The sequence below is a fragment of the Bos taurus genome, chromosome 7 (assembly GCF_002263795.3).
Source record: "Bos taurus isolate L1 Dominette 01449 registration number 42190680 breed Hereford chromosome 7, ARS-UCD2.0, whole genome shotgun sequence".
In the NCBI taxonomy this organism is placed as follows: Eukaryota; Metazoa; Chordata; class Mammalia; order Artiodactyla; family Bovidae; genus Bos; species Bos taurus.
The window spans coordinates 16,639,099-16,662,219 of record NC_037334.1 but is presented as its reverse complement, the minus strand read 5'-3'; the positions used below and the strand labels follow the sequence as shown (position 1 = coordinate 16,662,219).

At 59.2% G+C, this 23,121-nt stretch overlaps 3 protein-coding genes across 9 annotated transcripts in view; 1 reads left to right on the top strand and 2 right to left on the bottom strand.

Moving 5' to 3' along the window:
- Positions 1-1,231: 1,231 nt before the first annotated feature.
- Positions 1,232-9,129, bottom strand: LRRC8E (leucine rich repeat containing 8 VRAC subunit E). Of its 3 annotated transcripts, none has more exons than NM_001205622.1 (3): positions 9,057-9,129; positions 5,294-5,436; positions 1,232-4,499 (listed from the first exon to the last, which is right to left on the bottom strand). In NM_001205622.1, the coding sequence occupies exons 2-3, from the start codon at positions 5,429-5,431 to the stop codon at positions 2,247-2,249; spliced, it is 2,391 nt and encodes a 796-aa protein (NP_001192551.1). In that variant the 5' UTR covers positions 5,432-5,436; positions 9,057-9,129; the 3' UTR covers positions 1,232-2,246. The 3 variants fall into 3 exon arrangements, with proteins under 3 accessions (NP_001192551.1, XP_010805110.1, XP_005208789.1); XM_010806808.4 differs by lacking the exon at positions 9,057-9,129 and adding an exon at positions 5,682-5,937 and having other exon boundaries at positions 1,233-4,499; XM_005208732.5 differs by lacking the exon at positions 9,057-9,129 and adding an exon at positions 5,700-5,937 and having other exon boundaries at positions 1,233-4,499.
- On the top strand, positions 7,366-18,797 carry PRR36 (proline rich 36). 2 transcript variants are annotated; one of them, XM_059888600.1, is made up of 6 exons: positions 7,366-9,141; positions 14,527-14,801; positions 14,914-15,013; positions 15,249-15,361; positions 15,443-17,653; positions 17,819-18,797. In XM_059888600.1, the coding sequence occupies exons 2-6, from the start codon at positions 14,534-14,536 to the stop codon at positions 18,325-18,327; spliced, it is 3,201 nt and encodes a 1,066-aa protein (XP_059744583.1). In that variant the 5' UTR covers positions 7,366-9,141; positions 14,527-14,533; the 3' UTR covers positions 18,328-18,797. The 2 variants fall into 2 exon arrangements, with proteins under 2 accessions (XP_059744583.1, XP_059744582.1); XM_059888599.1 differs by lacking the exon at positions 7,366-9,141 and adding an exon at positions 13,864-13,986.
- Positions 18,798-21,551: 2,754 nt separating this feature from the next.
- EVI5L (ecotropic viral integration site 5 like) overlaps positions 21,552-23,121 on the bottom strand; it is a 32,438-nt gene continuing 30,868 nt past the window's right edge. For 3 of the 4 annotated variants that reach the window (XM_005208765.4, XM_005208767.4, XM_005208766.4), the window contains one exon: positions 21,552-23,067. In XM_005208765.4, the coding sequence (XP_005208822.1) occupies positions 22,783-23,067 (285 nt within the window). In that variant the 3' untranslated portion in view covers positions 21,552-22,782. The remainder of the gene's footprint in view (positions 23,068-23,121) is intronic. The other variant, NM_001099075.1, reaches the window with a different exon arrangement.

The window sequence follows — 23,121 nt, the reverse complement described above, 5'->3', positions numbered from 1 at the left end:
CTGCGCATGCGCACTCTTGGTTTCTCGCTCTTTTTTTATTTTTTTAAATTTCCTGCCGCTGTCCCCGGTGGTCGCCAGGCTGTATCCTCAGCCTCGTTCTTTCTCTTCCCGGCCGGCCCTAGCTGGCACCCACGCCTTCCAAAACTGCCTTTCTCATCTCGGACAGTGCTTCGTTACGGTCCCTGTAGTGCTTAATTGCTGCCTACTCACCATAATTAGGCACCTGTGGGAAGCCCTTTCCATTTCAGCGGGGTCAGGGTTGGCCACGAGGACTTGAAGGATGGGCGGGGTAGGGTTTGGGCCACTGTCTGGACGGTGAGAATCTAGCGGCGTGATCCCTGCCCTCAGCGACGTGGGGCCAAGGTCAAGGATAGAGAGTTCCAAGTCAGATTGGCTGTGGGAAATTTGAAGGCATCCCTCATCTGTTTAGCTCCTGGACAATGCAGAAGTTAGGACCTGGGGTTTGGTTCCTCCACCTGATGCCTTCACCACCTACACATTTTCTTCAGCTGGCCTGAAGAGTGCTGGGAAAATGTCCCCATCTGGAACCCTGGGGCGCCCAGGTAAGCAGCTTGCTTCTGCTCTCTGGTGCCTGGAGGAGGCTCACATGTTGGAGACACCATGGAGGTGGTGAAGCCCAGGAGGTCAGGGTTGGGCAGGCTGTGCCAAGGCCCTGCCCACTCTAGCACGAGAAAACTGATTGGTGTTGAAGGTTTCTGATGACTCTCCTGGTGACAACTTACAGGTGAAGCAGATCCAAAACTGTGGAGCCATGAGAATAACGGAATGTAAAGGACAGGCACTTCTACGGGAAAAGGCTATGTAGACGACCACCTGATGTCTCCTGGTTAACTAAGGTCTCTCTCTGCCTCTGCTCCCAGGGAAGAGGCTTATAGCCTTGATTCTGGAACCTGACTCTTGCCACTTGCCTGTACTTGGTCTGGTGAAATAGAAGCCTTAGACAACGGCAGGAGTGGACACAAGGGATCAAACTTATTCTCAGACTTCCCTGATGGCCCAGTGGTTAAGAATCCACCTGCCAAAGCAGGGGACTTGGGTTCGATTCCTGTCTGGGGAGATTCCACATGCCACGGAGCCACTAAGCCCTTGTGCCGCAACTACTGAGCCTGTGCTCTGCAAAAGAGAAGTGACCACAATGAGAAACCCATGCACCACAGCTCGAGAAAGCCTGAGTGCAACGAGGAAGGCCCAGCTCAGCCAAAAAATATATATATGGTTCTCATAGTGTTATTTATTAAGCACCCACTGATAAACACTCCCTCACATAGGGAACATTGAAAGACAAAGTCCCAGCCTACAGAAAAATGTACCTGCCCTGCAGGTGTTCCAATCCTTAGCACATCCATGAATAGCCCCCTGGGGGGTCTGGGGGAATGTTGATTGCTTGAAGTTGTCTGCAGAGCTTTTAACTTATGTGAACATGAGCATTTTCCTAAGGAAGGAGGTGCCCACCTTTCATCAGATTTCTCAAAGAATCTAGAGATCTAAAACCAAGTTCAGAATCCCTGCTCTTAACACCCAGATATCTACTCTGTAGGTCAGCATTTCCCAACATTCAGGCCTGGGATGGTCCAAATCAGAATTACCTGGGGTGATTCTGTTTACCAGCAAGTTCCTGGCCTCCAGCCAACATCCTGAGTCAGCCTTTCAAGGGTGGGGCCTCGGATGTTTTGTTTTGGAGATGTTGATTTCAGCCAAATATGAGAACCATTGCTTTCTGAGTTCAGGTGTCCATAGCAAGCAACTTATAAATAGGGGATTAATATCAAAATTGGCGGGGGAGGTTGGTCCCTTGTGTCTGTGTCCCCTCGTTGGGAGAAAACCCCAGATGTAAGCTGTTTTGGTCAGGGGAGAGGGTTGAAATCCCACTAGGATGAGCCTCCCCCACCCCACCCCCCATCTGCGGTACTGTGGCTGCTGTCTGGGGGATGGCAGCATCTCTGGCCCAGGGCTAGGGGCAGGTCAGCCAAGCCAAAAACACAGGTGTGGTTTTGGTCTGAGAGTCTTCTGACTGAGTTAATCTCTCCAGGATGTTCCACCCCAAATCCACAGCCTCCCAGACAAACCAGTCCCAGGATCTTGCCTGGGCTCCATCAAACTGACATGTTTGTTCCTTGTCTCCTGGCTGGGGCCCACTTGGCCACCTCCCTCGAAGATAATGGTAGAGATTCTGGGGCGGTAGCATCCAGGAGGCTTTGACCTCAACCTGTCCTCCCTCCCCGGCTTCACTCTGCCTCCATCCGGTCCCGTACCTCGGCCGGAAGCCCATCATAAAGGGTGTCCTCCACCAGGAGCCCCGACTTCTTGAGCCCCCCACAGTTGCCGAGCTCTTCCGGCAGTGCTTCCAGCCGGTTGCCCTTGAGCTCCAGGCGGCTGAGGGCCCTGAGGGCCCCCACCTGGGGCGCAAGCTGGCTCAGGTGGTTGTAACCTAGGAGCAGCGTCCGCAGCTTGCGGCAGAAGAAGAGCTCATCGGGTAGAAACTCCAGGGCATTGTAGGAGAGAGCCAAGTGCTGAAGATTCTGCAGGAGACCCAGCTCGGCTGGCAGGGAATGCAGCCCATTGTGCGAGACGTCCAGCAGGCGGAGGCTGGAGCACATGCCGAGCTGGGTGGGCAGCGTCTCCAGCTTGTTGTGGCTCAGATAGAGCTGCTCGAGGCCCCGGAGCTTCCGCACATGCTCGGGGACATAGGCAATCTGGTTGTGCCACAGTCGGAGTGTGAGCAGCTTGCGGCAGTGCTGGAAGCTGAGGATCTCCTCGATGGAACGCAGGTGGTTGTCCCGGAGGTCAAGCTCCTGCAGCGCACCTAGGCTGAAGACAGCGTGGGGGATGCGCTCCAGTCCGCAGGCCACCAGCTCCAGCTCCCGCAGCGCTGCCAGCTTCTTGAGGCTGTTCAGTGCCAACAGACGTGCCCCGTCGTTGTGCAGGCTGAGCCGCTGCAGGTGGCCGGCCACATCAGTCACACTGGCGGGAACCTTGCCAGCGTTGCTCCGCAGAGACAGCACCTTCAGCTGCTTCAGCTCCCGGAGGCTCTCGAGGGTGGCCGCCCGGGCCAGCTCTGGGGGAAAGAGCCCCTCTAGATGCAGCTCCTCCAGACCACGCAACCCAAACACCCAGAGGGGCACCTCCCGCAGCTCCTCGCACTTGATTCGGATGACCTTCAGGCGGTCCCGCAGGAAGATCTGCGAGGAGAACGGAAGCCTGGCGGGCGAGTGGAGCAGGCTCAGCTCCTGCAAGTGCACCAGCTGCGAGAGGCCCGGGGGGAAGGTGATGTCGCCAATGGCCTCCAGCCGCAGCGCCTCCACCTCGCTGAGCTCGAAGACCGTGTCCGGCAGCCCCGGGAGCATGCAGAGGGCCAGTTCCAGCCGGCCCCGGGCGTTGCGCTGCAGCTTCTGTCGCAGCTTCTCGGCAGTCCACTCGTGGTTGAGGTTGAGCTGCTTCAGGCGGCTCTCGCTGACCTCAGAGAGGAAGACAGCAAAGCGCTTGGAGTAGAGCGAGTCGTACTGGTCGATGAGGTGCAGCATAAAGGCGAAGTCGTTCTTGACATCGGGGATGTCGCCCATGCCAGTTTCCTCCCGCACTGACCGGAAGGAGTACTCCTTGAGGGGCCGGTGGAAGAGCCAGTAGAGGGTATAGAGACAGGTGATCCCGTAGACGCACACGAAGGAGATGTAGCAGAAAGCCAGCTTGGAGAAGAGGTGGGCCTTGGTGTGGTTGCAGCAGAAGCTGGCGTAGCCCGTCACCTCCGAGGTCTCCACCCTGCAGGCCACCAGGAAGCTGATCTTTCCCACGTAGACCAGGTTGTAGACCAGGATGGCCAAGAATTTGCAGACCTTGAGCACCGTCTGCCGGATGTACATGGTGTACAGGATGTCGCCCTCCTCCACGTGCACGCGGAATTTCTTGACCTTTTCAAACAGGGCTTTGGCCTGCTCTCCCTCCTTCTTGTCCAGCAGGGTGACAGCAGGGGGCTCTGTCACCACCTTCTCGGGCTCTGGCAATACCTTCTCCTTCTCACCCTCCCCTGCCTTCCCCGGCCCTGCAGTTGTGGTCACGGTCACTGTCGCCCGCCCAGCTGTGGTGGCAGCAGGGCCCTTGTGGTTCTCCCCGGAGACCTCGGACAGCGCCCGAGTAGTCCATGGCGAGTCAAAACACTTGCCCAGAATGGAGATGAAGTGCTCGATCTTGGAGCTGGTGCCGGGGAACTTGAACCAGAAGCTGGTGCAGACCATGAAGATGAGCGTGTGGATGACAACCAAGTAGGGAAAGTACTTGGCATACCAGTGGAGGGCCGTCTCGTAGCAGAGCTGGTTGATGAAGCTGTACTGCTGTAGGTCCAGGTTGTTCTTGAGGCCGCTCAACTCCCGAAGGTCCCCCATGGGCTCTGAGATCCCCCGCGGCAGCAGCTGTTGGCATGGGGCTTCAGATAAATTCTCCCGGGGTTCATGACTGGGCAGACAGATGATCTTGTCCTGCGTCACCTGGGGATGGGGGAGAGGGTATGAAAGAGGGTGAAGGATCTGGGGCGGCCTGGGAAGTTATAGAGAGAGGAAGCAGGCTGCAAGCAGGAGAGGTCTGTGTTGATCCCCAGCTGTCCTCAGCTGGCTGTAACTTTGGAAGAGTCACTAAACCTTTGAGCATGGGACTTTGTCTGGAAATAAAAGAGCTGGGTTGATTTGTGTTCCTCGAAAATATGTTAAAGACCTAGGGACTTCCCTGCTGGCCCAGTGACTAAGACTGGGCAGGAGGCCTGGGTTTGATCCCTGGTCAGGGAACTAGATCCCACATGCCACACCTAAGGGTTCATGCTCCAACTTAAAAAAAAAAAAGATCTTCCAGGATGCAAGTAAAAATGCCACATGAGGCAACTAAGAACTGGTGCAGGCAAATAAATATTAAACAAACAAAAAAGATGTTGAAGTCCTAAGCCCCAAATACCTAACCTGTGATTGATGCCTTGTCTGGAAATAGTGTTTGCAGAGCAGATGTAATCAAGTTAAGATGGAGAAATTTGGACACACACACACACTCACACTGAGGGAAAATGCTGTGAAGATACAGGGAGAATGTCCTCTATCAACCAAGGAATGCCTGAGGCCACCAGAGTCTAGCCAAGAGGCACAGCCTTCGCAAGAAACCAGCCCTGTCAACACTTTGATTTCGGATGTCCAGTCTCCAGAACTATGATAGGATAAAGGAAGACTTCCGGAATCTCCCAGACCCCGCCCCTAGGAGGCCGCGCCCCATCCAGGCCACACCCCGCCCCGCCCCTTACCTGGAGGGTGCAGCCGAAGACCCCGATCATGAGCATGGCCACGGTGAGGTACTCGGCCAGCACGTCCCACCAAGGTTTGAGCACCTTGAAGGCGGGTTGCTGCTCCGTGAACTGCTTGAACTCCGCCACCGGAATCATCCTTCCTATGAGGAGAGCAGGAAGCGGAGGGTGCAGAGAGAGACCCTCAGGAAAGGATGCCTTGTGAGCCAGGCCCCCAGAAGAGCCAGAAACACGCCTCTGCTCCCTGTATCCGCGTTCCGCCCCGCGGAACTCCGGCAGAACCCACAGCTGTGCGCTCCCTTCCCCTCCCCCGCCCCCTAGACCTCACCTCCCTCCTGGAGCCAAGCGCCTAAGACTGAACGCTTGGCTTAAGGTGGTAAGTACTTACTGCTCGGTAAGTCCTTACCACCTCTGTTCCCAGGGACCCCTGCCCCGATGGGACTGGGCTTGCCCACTCAGAGTTCAGGAGGGGCATTCCACGAGGCCGCTGCTCCACCACTCGTCGGTGTGGCCTTTTTCCCGAGCCCAGGCATCTCCCACCCTTGACGCCAGTCCCAAACACTTCGCTCTGCTTCCTTGACTCCAGACACCCGGTACCCAGGCGGCCAGCCCCGGATCCCTCCCTCACTGGACCACAGAGAGTCCCGAGACTCGGGACTTCCGGGGCGTGGACCCCCACCCCCTTCAGGGGCGCTCCGGGCACCACCTCCAACCTCCAACCGGAAAAGCCGGCTGGAGCCTGGCTCTGGTTACGGGCCCCAGGGGCAGGGAGTGGCGGAGCTGAAGGCTTGGCCGCCCTGGGGGGTGGGGGGTGGCAGTGACAGGACACCTGGGTTTCTGGTGGGGCCAGTGTTTAGGATCTGCTGCGGAAAACCGATACCCGAAAGGCAAGGGCTGAGGGGCAAAGAATCAGGAAATGGAAAACTCACAGGGAGAGAACCAGGGTGACACCTACGACTACAACGTCTAGGACAGGGCTGGGCTGCCAGGCTCCTGGGCGGCTAGCCTACTCTGTCTGTCCCTGGGTTTCATTTTAGACCAAGGTATCATTATTTCAGATACAGACAGCCAGGCGCAAGTCACTCGGGGGCGTGGATCACAAGCTGGTACAGCACCGTCCCAGACAGGCAGCCCTGGAGCCTCTCTTCCCAGGTCTAGAAGGAGAAAGAAAGGGAGGCAGCAAGGCCCCCACTGTCTCCGAGGGGGCTCCTAGGCCGGTCCGTCCCCCCTCCCCAGCACCCATGCTCCCCAATATAAAGCCCCTGTTTCTCATCCTTCTCATGCTTCCCAGATGGCAAGTGGTCAAGAACCCGCTTGCCGATGCAGGAGATGCAAGAGACGTGGGTTTGATCCCTGAATGGGGAAGATCCCCTGGAGGAGGAAATGGCTACCCACTTCATTATTCTTGCCTGGAGAATCCCATGGACAGTGGAGCCTGGGGGGCTATAGTCCATGGGGTCGCAAAGAATCGGACATGACTGAGCACCGACGCCTGTTTCTCATGTAGGTTTCCTGGGCCCTGTGGTCCTTATCCTCATAGCTTGTCACTGGCTGGGCAAGGAAGGGAGACGTCTGGGTCTTCTGATCATCCTCCAGTCTCTCACCCATCTCCTGTGGGGGCAGGGCCTGGCCTCTGTCCCACACCTCAGCCAATCGCTCTGATACCTCCGTGCCTCCCTCTTTGGTCCCCATAACCCTGGAAGGCCTTCCATTACTACTGAATGAGGACAAGGTGGAAGTGGGCGGGGCTATAGGATGCAGGCCCCGCCCAGCAGGCTGAAGTCAGGGCAGTCCGCCACACCACTTAATCCCACCAGGGATGGCACGCAAAGGGACACACCTGCCTACACCCGGTCTCCAGGGGCCCCTGACTCAGGCCCTGACTCACCCAGCACCAGGCACACACAAGGGGGTACATAGAACACAGGATCCCTCACCCAGTGACCCAGCCCTTGCGCTCAGTTTCACAACCTGTCCTCAACAACAAGCCTAGTAAAGGTGCCCCCCCATCCCCCACCCCCACCCCCACCCCTCAGTGCATCACAGGCTTCAGACACCAGGGAATCTGATAGAAACACACCCAGGGCAACTCCACAGCCCCCAGGGGCCAATTGCAGCCAAGTGGGACAACCCTGGGGGCATTCTAGTGTGTACACACCAGTGCACGTGTGTACAAGCTGAAGGGAGATTCAGGACCAGAGACACAGCCATATACTCTCTCTCTTCCAGTTCTGGCCACCCACTATTCTCCCTGCCCTGGCCACCTGCCCCTGCATGGGACACTGCTTCAATTAAGAATGGTGACTCTTAGCAGAAATGCCACACAGACAGGCAGGGAGGATCAACTTCCTGCCCCCGAGGCCCTGCCACCCTTCAGGACATATCTCACAATTGTGGAAGCTCTGCCATTGGCCATCCCAGACCCACAATCAAAAGCAAGAAGGCAGAGACACCCAGGGTCCCCAACGGATGGGTCAGAGGCTCCCACAGAGCAAGGTGTATACACAGCAGCCCCAAAGGCAGACATGGGGTTATCATTATCTGTCTCCATGACTCAATCTTGATTGTTTGGAACCTGCCATTAAGTTTCCCCAGACACAAGACTGGCCCCCCTTTGTCTGAACCAGGCTGGTGGGAGGGCTAGGGGGGAAAGCATCATGAGGGTGTGGGGACAGAGAACTTAAGGCCACCAAATGCTTTCAGTGTCTTGTTTGATCCCAATTCTGGGAGCACGGATGTGGAGACCCTTATTTCCCAGACTCGGGGAAGTGAAATAACTCATTCAAGGTGTCCCAGCTTGTGACAAGCAGCGTTTGAGGGAGACCCCCTGAGTCTTGTCCGTCTGATCACAGGCACTCTGTTCCAGGTTGAGCAAGAACATCTCACTGAGATGAAGCATCTTTGCCAGGGAGCCTCAGAAGGGGGCTTCTTCTGGTAGAGAAGAGATGGCGGGAGGATGGCTGCTCTGCCTACCAGGCTAAGTTGTCTTTGTCAGCCTCTGAACAGGAAATTGCCCCCTAGGTAGCCTTAGCTCCGCCTACCCATGCCTCACCCTTGCTTCTCTCTCAGGCCTCCACCTTGCCTCTAAACATTGGCAGCGGGTGCCCCTGATCCCCCCAACCCCCATTTCCACCCACCGCCCAAGCTAAGCGGCAAAGAAGAAAGAGTGACAGTTGTCAGCCCCGAAACGGGCCTTGGAGGGCACTCGGTTTAACCTTTGACTTCTACACGAGGGAGAAATTATGGTCGGGGGCGGGGGGAGCAGTAGCAGCAGAGCCAGTTCTGGGCCTTAGGCCTGGGGAGTCCCAACCTAGTATTTTTCCAAGCTGCCTTTCCAGAACTGGGGGTTCTGGGGAGTCTTTAGGTTCAAGGGACCCGGAAGGGACAGCCTGGGGAGGCCCCCACGTGTTAGGGCTCTGGGAGGTGAGGGACTCGTTGGGATGAGCTGTCACTGGCAAGAGGAGAGGGGAACAAGGTATCAAGATGCCCAGGGTGGACTCTAGCTGTTCGATCTTCACTCTGTCCTTGGTCAGGCCTGCCGGGCTCCCTGGATAGACGCCCTTGGGCTGGCCAGGGCCGGGCCTCTCTCTGCACCGCCCCCTCTCACCACCCCCCGCCCCCACCCCCCAACGCCCAGCTCCTTCTGTGCCCCAGACGGCTTAGGGCTCAGGTCGCAGGGCCAGCCGCACCTCGGGCGGTCCTCCTGTGGGCCAGGTCCTCACCCCGCCACCCGGTCCCCAAGCGCGGAGAGCCATCTACTCACCTCACGGGCCAGACGCTGTTTCCAACTCCTGTGTCCCGGGGAACTGAGCGGCCGGGACTCCCGCGGAGTTCGCGGGCCGGACTGGGTGAGTCAGGGCGGGCGGGACCGGAGCCGCGGGCTGCCCTGCCCCGTCCCGCCCACCAGCCGTCTCGGTCCCGCCTCCCTTCGGACGCTCCGGGACTCCCGGTACCGCCGGAGAGCCGGAGGTAGGCGATTCTAACCCTGGAGTCCCCGGGAAGGGGAGGAGCTCGTCGGAGGAGCAGGAACGGTAGAATTCTGCGCTCCGCTGCAGTGGGGCGGAGCTGACATGGGGGGCACTGAGAGGGGCTGAAGGCGTTGGACGCCCAAAGCCAACCTGAGAGTACTTTTCTAGGAGCTAAGCTATATAGACCAGTCAGGAACAGGTGGAAGCCCTCCTCCTCCCTTCACTTCCAGGTGCAGCTACTTGGCTTTGAAACTCAAACAGGGAATCAGTGATCGGGGGCCCAAGGGAGGGCGGGGCGCTTTCTCCTTCCTGCTCTGACCACCCAACCAAGGGAGGCTCTTCACTGGGGAGGAGACAGAGTCCGGGGTCAGAGGGCTCTGGGAGCCAAGGATGGAATCCAATCTGGGAGGTCTGCTTCTCAAAGGGAGACCTTGCTGCCCCAACCCCCACGATTTCCTCCCCACTTTGGGAGGCCTGCCCTAGATCTCAGACAAGACTTTTACCTTGATCTGCTCTGTCTGCTAGACTCAAGGGAGAGGAGACCTGAGAAGATGGGAGAGTGATACCCCATCTTTCATGGGGAAAAGAAGCCCACAAGTTCACCAGATTAGAGATACTCTGAAACCTCGAGGGTTGGGACCCCCTAAGCTTAGGTTCCTCTGTGAAATCTGGCAATGGTCGTGACCCCCTTGCAGAAGTCCCTGTTGGCTTGGCCATGGGCCGCCCAAAGATTAATCTTTGTGTGGACAAGATAAGTGAGGCTATCTTCTCTCTCTCTCTCAGAGCTTCTGCTCTATTGGTGTGTGTGTGTCTGTGTGTGTCTGTGTGTGGATGGGGGTGGGGACAGGGAGAGGGTAAGGATGTGTATAATTAAGGAACAAGATAATGTCAATTTGTGACAAATGCTTGTGTATATAGGGGCTTCCCAGGTGGTGCAGTCATAAAGAATCTGCCTGCCAGTGCAGGAGATGCAGGTATGATCCCTGGGTGGGGAAGGACCTTTGTAGAAGGAAATGGCAACCCTCTCCAGTATTCTTGCCTGGATAATCCCATGAACAGAGGAGTCTGGCGGACTACAGCCCATGGTGTCTCAAAGAGTCAGACATGACTGAGCGATTGAGCATACACTTATGCTGTGTATATAGCAAAACAGGGTGAGGTGAAGTGGTAGCAAAGGGGCCTTTTGAGATGAATAGTTTCTCCTTTTCCTCCTAGCCTCTGGAGTAGCTCCTTGAGATCCATGTCCTGAGGGTTTGTTCTCAGCTATATGCTGGGATGCGTGTCTTGTTACACACTGCTTTACACTCTTGTGCAATAGTCTCTGCAGTCATCGGAACTGAAGCCCCATGAGCCCTAGACACATATCTTTTCTGACACTTCAGATGGTGCCTGGCACACAGTGGGCATTCAGTAAATGATGGATGGATGCTTAGTTCAGGCTCTTCTTGATGCAGACCCTGAGGCAAGGAATTAGATGGCAATAGTTTCTCTGGAAGGTGAACTCAGGAAGCATTAATGGTGAGCCAGTGGGGAAGAGAAGGAAGCCAGTAAGCCAGTAAGTGTTAATGAGGGTAGCTCTGGCAGATGCACCTCCAAGGTGTACCCACCCAAGTGGCGGAGGAGTGGAAGTATTGTTGCACCAGCTTCTGTCTGTTGTGGCTGAGGGCTTCTCTGGAGACGGGAGTGGAGGGACTCCATGCCTTGGGACTCCTGACTTTCCCTGCACGTGGGGACTGGGTGCTCAGAGGATATGGGAGGGACTGTACGGGATCTGTCACAGGTACAAATGCTTGAGTGGGATGTCTTAGCCATATGACATCATGCAATGCTTCCCAGCGGTCCTCCAGAAAGATCCCCTACTTTACATTCCCATTAGTAGTTCATGAGTTTCCCCACATGCACACTATCCAGGGTTTTAAACGATTGTGGTAACGTACACACACATAATTTGCCATCCTAACTATTTTTAAGGGTACAGCTCACTGGCATTAAGGGCTTCCCTGGTGGCTCAGAGGTAAAGAATCTGCCTGCAATGCAGATTGATCCCTGCAATTCAGGTTTGATCCCTGGGTCAGGAAGATCCTCTGGAGAAGGAAATGACAACCCACTCCAATATTTTTGCCTGGAGAATCCCATGGACAAGAGGAGCCTGGAGGGCTATAGTCCTTGGGGTCACCAAAGAGTCAGACATGACTGAGCAACCAATACTCTCACTTCAGTGGCATTAAGTAATTTCACAGTGTTGGGCAACCATCCCCACCATCCATCTTCAGAACTTTTTTTATTTTGCAAAAACTGAAACTCTGTCCTCATGGAACACAAATTCACTATTCCTCTCCCCCAGCCCCTGGCACTCAGCATTATACCGTCCATCTCAATGAATCTGAATCCTCTGGGGGCCTCATATTAGTGGGTCCAGTGGCTATGCTGCTGCTGCTGCTGCTAAGTCTCGTCAGTCGTGTCCGACTCTGTGCGACCCCACAGATGGAAGCCCGCCAGACTCCCCCGTCCCTGGGATTCTCCAGGCAAGAACACTGGAGTGGGTTGCCATTTCCTTCTCCAATGCATGAAAGTGAAAAGTGAAAATAAAGTCACTCAGTCGTGTCCGGCTCCCAGCGACCCCATGGACTGCAGCCTACCAGGCTCCTCTGTCCGTGGGATTTTCCAGGCAAGAGTACTGGAGTGGGGTGCCATTGCCTTCTCTGCACAGTGGCTATATCATTTTACATTCCCACTAATGGTACACACGTGTTCTTATTTCTCCATATTCTCACCAGTACTTGATTGTTTATAACCAGTTTTAAGGTTTTGTGAACCTGAGGTAGCTATCTATTGCTGTGTAACAAACTGCCCCAAACCCTAGCTCCTTAAGACAGCAAGAATTTACTGTCTGACAGTCTCTCAGGACTTCCCTGGTGGCTCAGCAATAAAGAATCTACCTGCAATGCAGGAGACAGAGGAGAAAAAGGGTTCTATCTCTGGGTTGGGAAGATCCCCAGAGGAAGAAATGGCCACTCACTCCAGTATTCTTGCCTAGGAAATCCCATGGACAGAGAAATCTGGTGGGCTATAGTCCATAGGATCACTGAGGAACCTGAGCACACATGCAGTTTCTCAGGGTCAGGAATCAGTTAGAGTGGCTATTCAAGTTTCCCTTCCCTGGACCCCAACAACCATTGAGTTGCTTTCTGTCACTGTCTAGATTAGCTTGCAATTTCCAGAAGGTTGTATGAATGGGACCACGTAGGGCATTCTCAAGTTCTCTGTATGAACAAATGTGATGGGGAGGAGGTGGGGCAGAGGGAGCTGGTTCTTTGGGATGGGATAGTGGGTAGCTAAGAGTCTGGAGAGATTAGGCTTGGGAGCAGAGAGCCCAGTGTTTCTGTGGGGTCGATGTGGTCTTTTATTTTTTAATTAATTGATTTGGCTGCACTGGGTCTCAGCTGCAGCACACAGGATCTTCATTCAGTCTGTGTTGCGACACACGGGATCTTTAGTTGCAGCAGGCAAACTCGCAGCATGTGGGGTCTAGTTCCCTGTGTTGGGAGGGTAGCCACTGAACCACCAGGGAAGTCCCCAATGTGGTTTTGAGTATAAGCAGAGGTGCAAGAGGGCGCCTGGCACTGTCCCCCAGCTCAGGGAGGCGGAAGATGGCCATGTCCCTCTTCATGCTTCCATCCCCTCCATGCCACAATCCCCCGATCAAGGTACTCCAGGTGGCCCCTGTACCAGTTGGCAAATCACCAAAACGACACCCCTACTACCTCAGGCTGGGCTGGGAAACCTCGAACGGGATTTCTTCAGCTCCTTCATGCACTGGTTTTGACACCTCCAGCGGCCCCCCCCCACACGCCTCCAATAATCTCAACTCCCCAAAGCCTGGCTCTATCCGGAAGCCTTTGCTGACTTGACTTTATGTGACCTGGGAGGGTGTGGAGAGTGGGGCTGCGCTGCCCTGTAGAAGGTTGGGTCACTTCTCACCAGCCTCGGTCTCTCTCTCCCCCTCGTTCTTTTTTCCTCTCTTCCCCCAAATCGGGGTCTACCCCTACTTTCCCAGGGCTTCATTCTCCCACCAGTCCCCCGAGCTCAACGAGATAGGAGGTTTCCTTGGGTCTGTGAAAAAGCTTAGGGTAAAAGAGTGGTGGAAGCCCCAGGAAACCTGGGTCCGGGGGCAGCCTCTGCGGTCGCGAAGGCGAAGACTGGGCCAGGGACATCGAGAGGCCGGATTGGCGAACTGGGCTCGAGGGGCGATGGTCCCGCCCCCCTCCCTGGTTGCCAGGGCCCAGCCTATCCGCGGTCAGGCGGGCCTCGGGTCTCCAGGTGGTTGGGTGGGGGCCTGGGCAGGTGTGTGTGTGGCAGCGGGTGGGGAAGAGGGGGTTAGACTGGATCGCAGACCCCAAGGGATTACCCCCTCCCCGAAGCCCCTCCGGTTGGGTGTCTGAGGTCCTCAGGCGCAGCCGCAGAGAAGCCGCCTGTGCCTCCCACGCGCTCCCCCCTCCCCACTCAATTCCGCGCGCTCCCGCCTGCGCCTTCCCGGTCTGCATCCAGCGCACGCGCCCCCTTCTCCCCCGCCCGCCGCCAAGGGCCGGGCCCGCCTCACTGCGCCGCCGCCCGCCGCCCCCTCCCCTCGCCTGCCCTCTGCTCGCCGCAGCCACCGCCGCGGCGCTCCCACCCGGCCGCACCCAAGGCGACCCAGCGTGGAGCGGAGGGAGACCGAAGCCCAAGGTGAGCAGTGGCGCGAGCAGGTGGAAGGGCGGCGCGGACCAGGGCCCAGCTGGCGCAGGCGGAAGGGCTCAGAACGCGGCTCTTTGTCTCCCAAGCCCGTGCGCGGGCTGCCGGGACCGCTCCTCCTCCCGGCAGGTGCCGGCATCTCTCCCGGAGGCCCGGGACTGCTCTGGGGGCTGGCGAGGGGACCGGGGTGTATGCTCATCCCTTCATTTGGAACCAGTGGCAGGCCCCCTGGTCCAACGCTGGTGGTCAAGGCCCTGAAGGGGCGAGGGGTAGGTGGGTTGATCTCTAGTCCTGAGAGGGAGCAGAGGCAGGTGTGGCCTGGAGGAAAGGCGATAAGGACGAGACTTGGGGACCACCGTGAGCAGCTGCGCTGGTGAGTGGTGGGTGGGTGGAAGGAAGTGGATCCAAGCAGAGATTTGGGCGCCCATGGGTGGTGACGCAGGAGAAGGAGCAGAGAGGTGCCAGGACCCAGAGCCTTGCAGGCAGCATAGCGGTCCAGGACCTGGGATGCTGATTAATCTGTTTCTTCGTCAGGTGCTGGATGGACAAGAGGGACAAGTCCAGGGCAGCGGCCGCCGGTCGCCCGCCCGCTTCTCGCCCTCCAGGCCTTCAGATCCCCAAGCCCGCAGGGTCTCCACGACCCCCTCCTCCAGTAACCAGCGCGGCTCTCCGAGTTCTGGGAGCAGCAGCAGCCGCAGGGCGAGGGCCCCTGGCAGAGAGAACGGGGGGTATCCGGGGAACCGCTCTCCCGGAGGTTACTCCCCAGTTGGGGCCAACGCGGAGCGCTGGGACGGGCCCCCGGAGCCCAGGTACTTCAACCTCTTTCCCTGATTCTGACCCCATCTTGCCTCCCCTCCTCTGAGGCACCAGCATCCCCTTGATTTCTGGGGCACCTGCGTTGACTCGGCCTTCTCCCCACAGCCTCCAGGCCCCCAGCGGCTGGGAGAGGGGAGCGGGCCCCTGCCAGGACCCCAGGCTCAGGCTGTATCTCTAGCCCCGGGCATGCCAGCGCGCCCACCAGGTAACACACCCGCCCCCACCCCCCTAGTCCCTTAGGCAAGAGTTAGTGTCTCCATCTGGAAGCCTTTAATTAAAGTGTGTGGGAGCACTTGCTGGTCACTGGGCACAAATTGGTGAAAGCTGTTATTGGGTGGCAGAGAGAGCATATGCCCCATTTTACAGATGGGGAAATGTAGACTTGGGAGAGGAAACAGGAACTGGAGCTCTGCCCTGATCGCAGCCCCTCCTGTCCTCAGACCAGGCCCTCTTGGGCAGAAGGGGCTCCGTCCCCCAGCTGAGGAACCTGCGGCCAGAGGAAAAGCCACAGATTCACCCAGAAGGAGCACCCTGAGTACCGGGGCCCGGAGAGGTATGTGACCTGGGGGAGGAACCGGCGGGGTTCCTGAGCTGTGAAGTATTGGTGACCTTTGGCCTTCTGTTTTGTCCCCAGATTCTTCTGGGTCTACCCCAGCCATCCCCTCCCCGGTCAATTCCCGTCGGCCCCGGGCTGCGGGCGCTGAGGTGGGTGTGCCCCGGGCAGCTCCAAGTGCCCGGCTCCGGCCCCCAACGACTGAGGCTTCCAGGAAGTCAGTGAGCAGCGCCCCAGAGCGCAGCGCGGCGGAGCCGAGCCCTGCCGCCAGGAGGCGACCCAGCGCCGGCGGGAGCCTCCAGAGGCCAACCTCGCGCCCCCTGGGCTCTAGCGTCACCCCTCTATCCTCCCCAGTCCGCTCTGGAGCCTCCCCGGCTGGAACACCCCGGGCTCTTGTTGTTCAGCCCAAGTCGAAAGGACTGCAGGCCCTTCGCGCCCCTCAGGCCACATCCCCCAGGAAGGGCACAGCCCCAGTGAGGGGCCTTTCTCCTCCTCTGGCCACATCCTCTCTTCCTTGTCCTACCGCACCACCTCCGTGTGTCCCAGCCACTACCTCTCGGGACGCGCTCCCTCCTTCTCCACCGACCACGCCCCCTTCTCAGGCCCTCAGCCGGCCTTTGACCACGCCCCATTCACTAGCCCCTCCCTCTTCTTCGGCTCCACCCTCTCTGCTGACCCTCCCCTCTCCGCCGGCCACACCTCCTTTGCAGGCTCCACCCACACACCTGGGTACATCCTTTCCGGAGGGGTCCGCCTCTCCCTTGGCCATGGCCCCTCTTCTGGCATCAGTCCCTCCAGTTTCACCCGCTCTGCATAGTGTACTCCCCACCGAGGCGTCTTTGACTTTACCTCCTTTTCCAGCTCTCCCCTCTCCCTTAGCCACACCACATTCGGCAGGTCCTCTACCACCAGCCGCTGCCCCCCTACAAGCCCCTCTGTCTCAAGCAGCATCTGTGAGGAACCTGCCCTCTCCCCTAGCCACACCCCCTCCTCAGGCTCCTTCCGCTCTGGCCACGCCCCCTCCGCAGGCCAGTCCTCTGTCTCCACCTTTTCAGGCCACGCCTTGTACACTGGACACACCTCCCACACCCACTCCACAGGCCTCACCGTCTCAGACCACACTCTCTTTGCAGAGTTCTCCCCGTTCAGAGTCTCCCTCTCCCCTGGTCAGGCCTCTACTACAGACTCCACCTCCTCTGGCTACTTCCCCTCGACAGGCCACTCCTATACAGGCCCCATCTCTAGCCTCACCACCTTTGCGGGCGACCCCTCCTCCGCTGGCCGTGCCTCATCCGCTCTCTCCACCTTCTCTGACCACGCCTTCTTTACAGGCCACTCCCCCTCAGAGCCTGCCTCCTCTGCTGGCTTCACCTTCTTTGGTCTCACCTCCTTTGCAGGCCCTATCCTCTCCTCCCCTTGCTTCATCTCCTCTGCATGGTCCTCCCTCTCTTCGGGCTCTGCCCCCACAGAGGGGTCCACCTTCTCTGGCCTCGCCTCCTCTTCAGGCTCCCCCTTCTCCCCCTGCTTCACCCTCTCTCCAAGACTCTTCCTCTCCCCTGGCCACACCCCCTCCGTGGGCTCTACCTTCCCTGAGCACGCCCCCTTTACAGGCCACTCCTCCTCCTCAAAGCCTGCCTCCTCTGCAGGCTCCACCTTCTCTGGCCTTGCCCCCTCTTCAGGCCCCTTCTCCTCGAGCTTCACCCCCTCTGCAAGACTCTCCCTCTCCCCTGGCCACACCCCCTCCGCGGGATCCGCCTTCTTTGAGCACGCCCCCCTTACAGGCCACTCCTCCTCAGAGCCTGCCTCCTCTCCAGGCTCCACCTTCTCTGTCCGCGCTCCCTCTGCAGGCTGGTCCCTCTCCCTCTGCTTCACCCCCTCTGCAAGACCCTCCCTCTCCTCTGATCACGCCCCCACCACGTGCTCCACCTTCCCTGGCCTTGCCGACTTTGCAGACCCCTCCCTCTCCCCCTGCCTCACCTCCTCAGCAGGCCCCACGCCGCCCTCCAACCCCGGGTCCCGATGCCCCCATCTCTGGCCCACGGCTGACCCTGGCGCTGGCCCCAGGCCCACCGCCGCCGCCGTCGCGCAGCCCATCCAGTACGCTGAGTGGCCCGGACCTGGCGGGCCACAGCAGCAGCGCCACCAGCACGCCCGAGGAGCTACGCGGCTACGACAGTGGGCCTGAGGGCGGTGCCGCAGCCTCTCCGCCTGCTGATGCCGAGCTCGCCGCCTGCCACCCGGCAGCTTGGAGCCGAGGTTCCGCGCCGCCTCTGGCCATCCGCAGCACCCCAGGTAAGCAGTCCTCGCGAGGTCTGGGATGTGAGAGGGCAGGGTCAGAGGCTCGGCTCGGGGGTAGGACAGTTGGGTTTGAGGGCGGAGCTGAAGGGAGGGGCGGAGTCTCGTGGCGGGGTTGGGGCTTCCCGCTCTCTCTGGGCATCCCGGCCCCTCTCCCCGCAGGAGCTCCCCTGCCTTGGTCTCCTGCATCCGGATCGGGCTCTGCTGATGGCTTGTGCACCATCTACGAGGCTGAAGGTCCCGAGTCGGCGAGCCCCGCCACAGACGCGCTGGATCCCGGGCCCGGGCCCGGCGCGGGAGGTGGGAAAGCGGCGGCTGGAGTTGCGGCTGGTGCGGCTTCTCGTGGCGCGAAGCCGGCGCGCTTGGGAGAGCTGCAGCTGGGAGCGCTGCAGGCGAGCGTCGTGCAGCACCTGCTGAGCCGGACGCTGCTGCTAGCTGCGACCGAGGAGGCCGCGGGAGGCAGCGGTGGTCCAGGGGGCGCCGAGGGTGGAGGCAGCGCGGGCGGCGCCCGCACTGCGCTGAGCGACGCCGAACTGGGTCGCTGGGCCGAACTGTTGTCTCCACTGGACGAGTCCCGCGCCAGCATCACCTCAGTCACTAGCTTCTCCCCGGATGACGTGGCTTCCCCGCAGGGTGACTGGACCGTGGTAGAGGTGGAGACCTTCCACTGAGCCCCACCCTGTCCCCGCCCGCCCACTCCACCCCTGCCTTAGGATTTGCCCCTCAGGTTACACTTCAAAGGTCTTAGATCTCCTCCTCCCTTCCTCCAGGAGCCCGGCTTCCCGTGAATTGGTCTCAGTCCCTTTAGAGCCCTAGAATTTTGGTCCAGGCTTGTGACCCATTGGAGAAGGCAATGGCACCCCACTCCAGTACTCTTGCCTGGAAAATCCCATGGACGGAGGAGCCTGGTAGGCTGCAGTCCATGGGGTTGCTAAGAGTCAGACACGACTGAGCGACTTGACTTCACTCTTGCGACCCAACCACACCTTTGGCCAAGGCCCTCCCCTTGAACCCCTCGCCTTTGGCCTAGAACGCGCTCCTGCACCCCTCGAGCCCCGTACCTTCCTCGGCCTAGGCTCTTCCCGGTGTCCAGTGTATTGTCTACCACGCAGCCCGAGTTTGCAATAAAGCAGAGACCGAGGCCTGTTTACTTTCCTCTTTGCGGTCGAGGGCTGGGGGCCTCCTGGGCGCATCCAACCGCAGGGCGGCGCGAGGGGCCAGGCGAGCCTTGGGGCTGTGCACAGCAGGTTGTAGCTCTGGTTGAAGGCTTTCCCCAAAGTTCCTCCGCTGAGGGTAGGGGCGTACAAGGAGGGGCTGGTGGGATCAGGAAATGCTGAGAGTCCCGTGGTCCAGCGCCGCGCACCCACCAGCGTGCATTAATGTAGGCATTCTTATGCCCAACTTTTCATGGAAATATCAAGTGCAGGAGGGGCCCAGGTGGGACTGCGTGACCAAGTGAATGAACGAGGTGTGCCCGTTGTGGCCAGTTGACTAAGCTCTTCCCATACTCTGCCACAGCAGTAGGCACTCCTTGGGGGGTCAGGGAAGACACTTGGGGAGGGATTGCTTGAATCTCAGGAGAGGGCGCAAGCCACTTCCTGAGGTTCTTCCTCACAGTGTGCACCCCTTTACTTTCCACGCCCTGGGGTGTTGGAGACAGGGGAGGCCTGAGACTGATGGCCATCTCGGGTCCCTCCAGGGCCTCCCAAGAGGGCACACTGCCCTCTGCTTACCAAGGAGGCTGCAGTGCAAAAGGCAGGCCCGCAGCTGAGCCCTGGGCTTGGGAAGGGGAGTCACTGCCTCCTGGGTGGACCGCACTGAGCAGCACAGGGAAGGAGCAGCCTCTCCAAGGCTGGTGGGAGATCTGGGCATGCTTCCATTGCCCACTCCTCTCCAGGAGCCCTCACCATGCCCCTCTGGGCCTGCTTCCCAGCCATGGGCCTCGCCTTTCATCTCAACTTAGGGTGTCCCCCCAAGCCCTCTAGCCGGGCATCCTTGCCTGTGCACCAGTGTCGAGGGTCCTCGCCAGAGCCAACTACTGCCTTTGCTTATCTCCCCGAGTCAGAATTCCTTGCCCTTCCTCCCAGAGTCCAGTCATCCTGACTGTAGCTCCTTTAAGCCACAGCCCAGGCCCTCTTTCTTCCCAAGTACCCGTGCAGGAAATGGATCCCCTAGGCCTTTCCTCCCCAAGAGTGTCCTGCTTTACACCCAAAATGATGGCGGCCGGAGGGGAACCACAATCCTCAGGACAGGTAGATGGACAGAGAAGGACCCCCTGTGGGGCTATTTCTCTGTCTATAGACCCAGTCCCTGAAGCTGGGTTCCTGCTGGTCCCCACTCCAGAAGCAACTGCCTCCCAACCTAGGATCTGAAGAGAAATTGGCCCAGTCTTGATGGGATACTGTCACCTCCATCCCTGGGAGCCAATCAGTTAAGGTGACAAACTACAGAGCTTCCTTTTCTAAGCTGGGCCCTGGTGAGGACCCGGGTGTCCTTGTTTCCAGATGCTGAGACAAGCCCGAGGGTAGGGGCTGACTCGTGACATGTTGGGTAGCTGAGACCCCAAGGCCAGCCCTCGAGAAGGAGCAGGGCAGAGCCCCAGTTCTCCCAACTTCCTGCCCCATCCTGGGAGCTAACCGGGTGGAGTTACTTGGTGGGAGCAGGAGAGGCAGGCAGCAACGGTCAAGGTCTCAGTGTTCAAACTGTGTGGTGGGGATGATGATGGGTCCACAGGAGCTGTGGTGTGAGAAGGGCTCAGCTGTCCCGGTGCATGACAGGTGTCCTGCTCGCTGCTCCGCAGGTATCATGCAGCAGAGCAGGGCACACTTTGTGGGTCCACACCGGGCGTAGAGGTCAGGGCCAGGCTGGTATCTGGCTGGACCCAGTTAAATGTCTCCCCCAGGAAGCCTTCTTTGCCATCCCTGGATCTGACTCCTGTGCTAGCTGGGACTACGCCTCAGCTCTGTGGGCAATCCTACAAAAGACCTGCCTTTCTGGGTCTTCTTTCCCCAGGGCAGTCCCCACTGCCTGGCTCAGTTTTGTCTCTGTGCTGACCCCCAAGACTGTAGTCCCTCTGATGGTGCCCCTCTCACCTAAGCCCTCCATGGCTCCCCAGTACCCTCAGTTCAAAGTGCAAAGTCTTTCTTCTCCTGACTTGAAAACCCCCTTCCCAGTCTGGCCATGCCCACTTTCTCCTGTTCCTTCTTCACAGATCTCACATGTCTCCTGCTGATCCCTCCACATCTCACCCTTATGCTTCTGCCCTTGGAGATGCACTCCCCCCACCCCCACCTCCTCCAAGAAACCTTCCCTGATCTCCCTACACATTCATCTAGGCACTCACCATTCTTAGCGCAGACTTATCCCTCACCGCGCCCCCCCAGTGTCTGTCTCCTCCACTGCACTTGGGACCCCTCAGAACCAGAATCAGAGCAGAAAACCCTAAAGGCCTCAGGAAGTACATGCCGAATGGAGGAAAGTAGATCCTGAATCCTCCTGAGGCCCCAAGCCCAAGCCCCTTCATTCTTCATGACTCTCAAGGGAGGCCCTGGCTGAATTGCCCTGGTGGAAAATCATGGCCCACTCTCCCCATGTCCAGAGCCATCCTCCTGAAAATGCCTGCTCTAAGGGTGCATCTGACCTGTTCCTCCAATACCAACCTATCTCTTCCTACCCCCACACTTAATGTTCACATGCATGGTGTGAACTTTGCTCTTCCACTCTGCACCCCGTCCTGGGCAGCCTCTTTGGGCCCCTGCTGGCCTGCTGTGACCTGTGCCTCTGGTTCTCTTAGACAGTGGGAGGCTCCCAAGGGCATAGACAGCCTCCTCCCTTCCCCGCTGCTTCACAAGGGGCCAGGGACCCCCAGGCCTGCCCCGCTCAGCGCCCCTTGTCGTGACTGTGTAAATACACTTTATTTTCCATCTTTCCCGCCTGGGCGACATGTGGAGTGTGAACAGGCAGTGTGCAAAATGGTGGTGGGCAGTGCGGGGGGCATGTGGGTGAGCCCCTGGGATGCCCACCCTGGTCCCCAGGCTTTGTAACACTGAGTGGGCGACCGGAAAGGGGGGACTGAGCATGGATCCCCACCCCAGGAAGCGCCAGGGGGACTCTTTGTGATGCTGTTCTAGGCTCCAGGAGCACCGAGAAGGTCAGCCCGGGGGTCATGAGGTCCCGGGGGGGGTCGGGTCTGGGGGCATCGTTGGACTTTGGCACCGTTCTTGGCTCTGACTCAGCAGAGACCACGGGACCACTGTGAGCAGGTAGGGGGGGCACTCAGCCAGGAGGCCTCCTCCCCTGGGGCTGGATGGTGGGGCTAGGGATACAGAGGAGGAAGGGACTTGGAGGCTGGGGACCCCCTGGAGAGGAGGCTAGCCTGCATGAGGAGCCCCTCTCCCCCCGTCACTGGCCAAGCTGGGGTGATGGGACTGCCACAGAGGAAGAGGTGGGGTGCTGGGGAAGGGGAGGTGTCTCCACTTCCTTACAGCTGCTCTGGCCCCTAGGAAGTAGGGACAGATACTGCCCAGGCCCTGGCTGGTTCCAGTTGGCCACTCACACCCTGGCAGCCCTGCACTCAGTAGGAGGGACTTTGGTTTCTGTTGCAGGGGCCACAATGCCTGCAACCAGGCAGGGAAGCCCTGCCTGGCCATCTGTCTCCAGAGGCCAAGGATCCCCAGGGCCTTCATGGGTGGTAAAGTCCGGCCTACAGGGGCACCTTCCTCCTCAGGCCTGCCCCAGAGCCTGGGCCCTTCCCAGCAGGGCCGCTCTTGTCCCAGGAGGAGGCCGGCTAGGAGGGGCAGCTTCCGTTGGTGCAGTCCTGGGACCCTTGGGTCGTCCTGGCCCTGGCTGTTAAGAGGGGCAGACCTTCCAGGTAAATGGGCCGAGAAGGGAACGGACCAAGATGGGTAAACACTGCTGGGGAGGGTGGGTCTGCCAGGGCACTGTGAGGATCCCCAGCCTCCGGCCCTGCCCTCTGTGCCCGGTTGTGCGCTGGGCCTGGCCCTCTGGGTGGGTGAAACTGCCGAGGGCGTGGAGTCTGTGAAAAGCTGGCGCCGACGCAGGAGCGGGCTGGCGGCGGCCTACCCCCTTACCCCCGCGCCCTGGCTCCGAGCACGCGTGGCACGGCCTCAGTTGTCCAGGCCCTGGCTGTAGGGCGCGGCCAGCTCATCGGCGTCGCTGTCGGAGCTGCCCTCACTGTCCTTGGCCGGCCGCTCCAGCCGGCGGAAGAAGCGCGCGTCGCGCGGGGACAGCGGGTAGAGCGCGTCCTGCAGCGCGGCGCCAACGCCCACGCCCACGCCCAGCAGCTCCTCGTCGGACGACGGTAGCGAGTCCTCGTCCAGGTGCCGCGCCAGGCCCAGCCCGTCGAAGGCCAGCGGGTCCTCAAAGGGCGGCGGGCCCTTCAGCAGCCGCACCTGGGGCGGGGGGTTGGGGTGAGGTGGGACCCGCGCGCTGGAGGCGTGCATCGA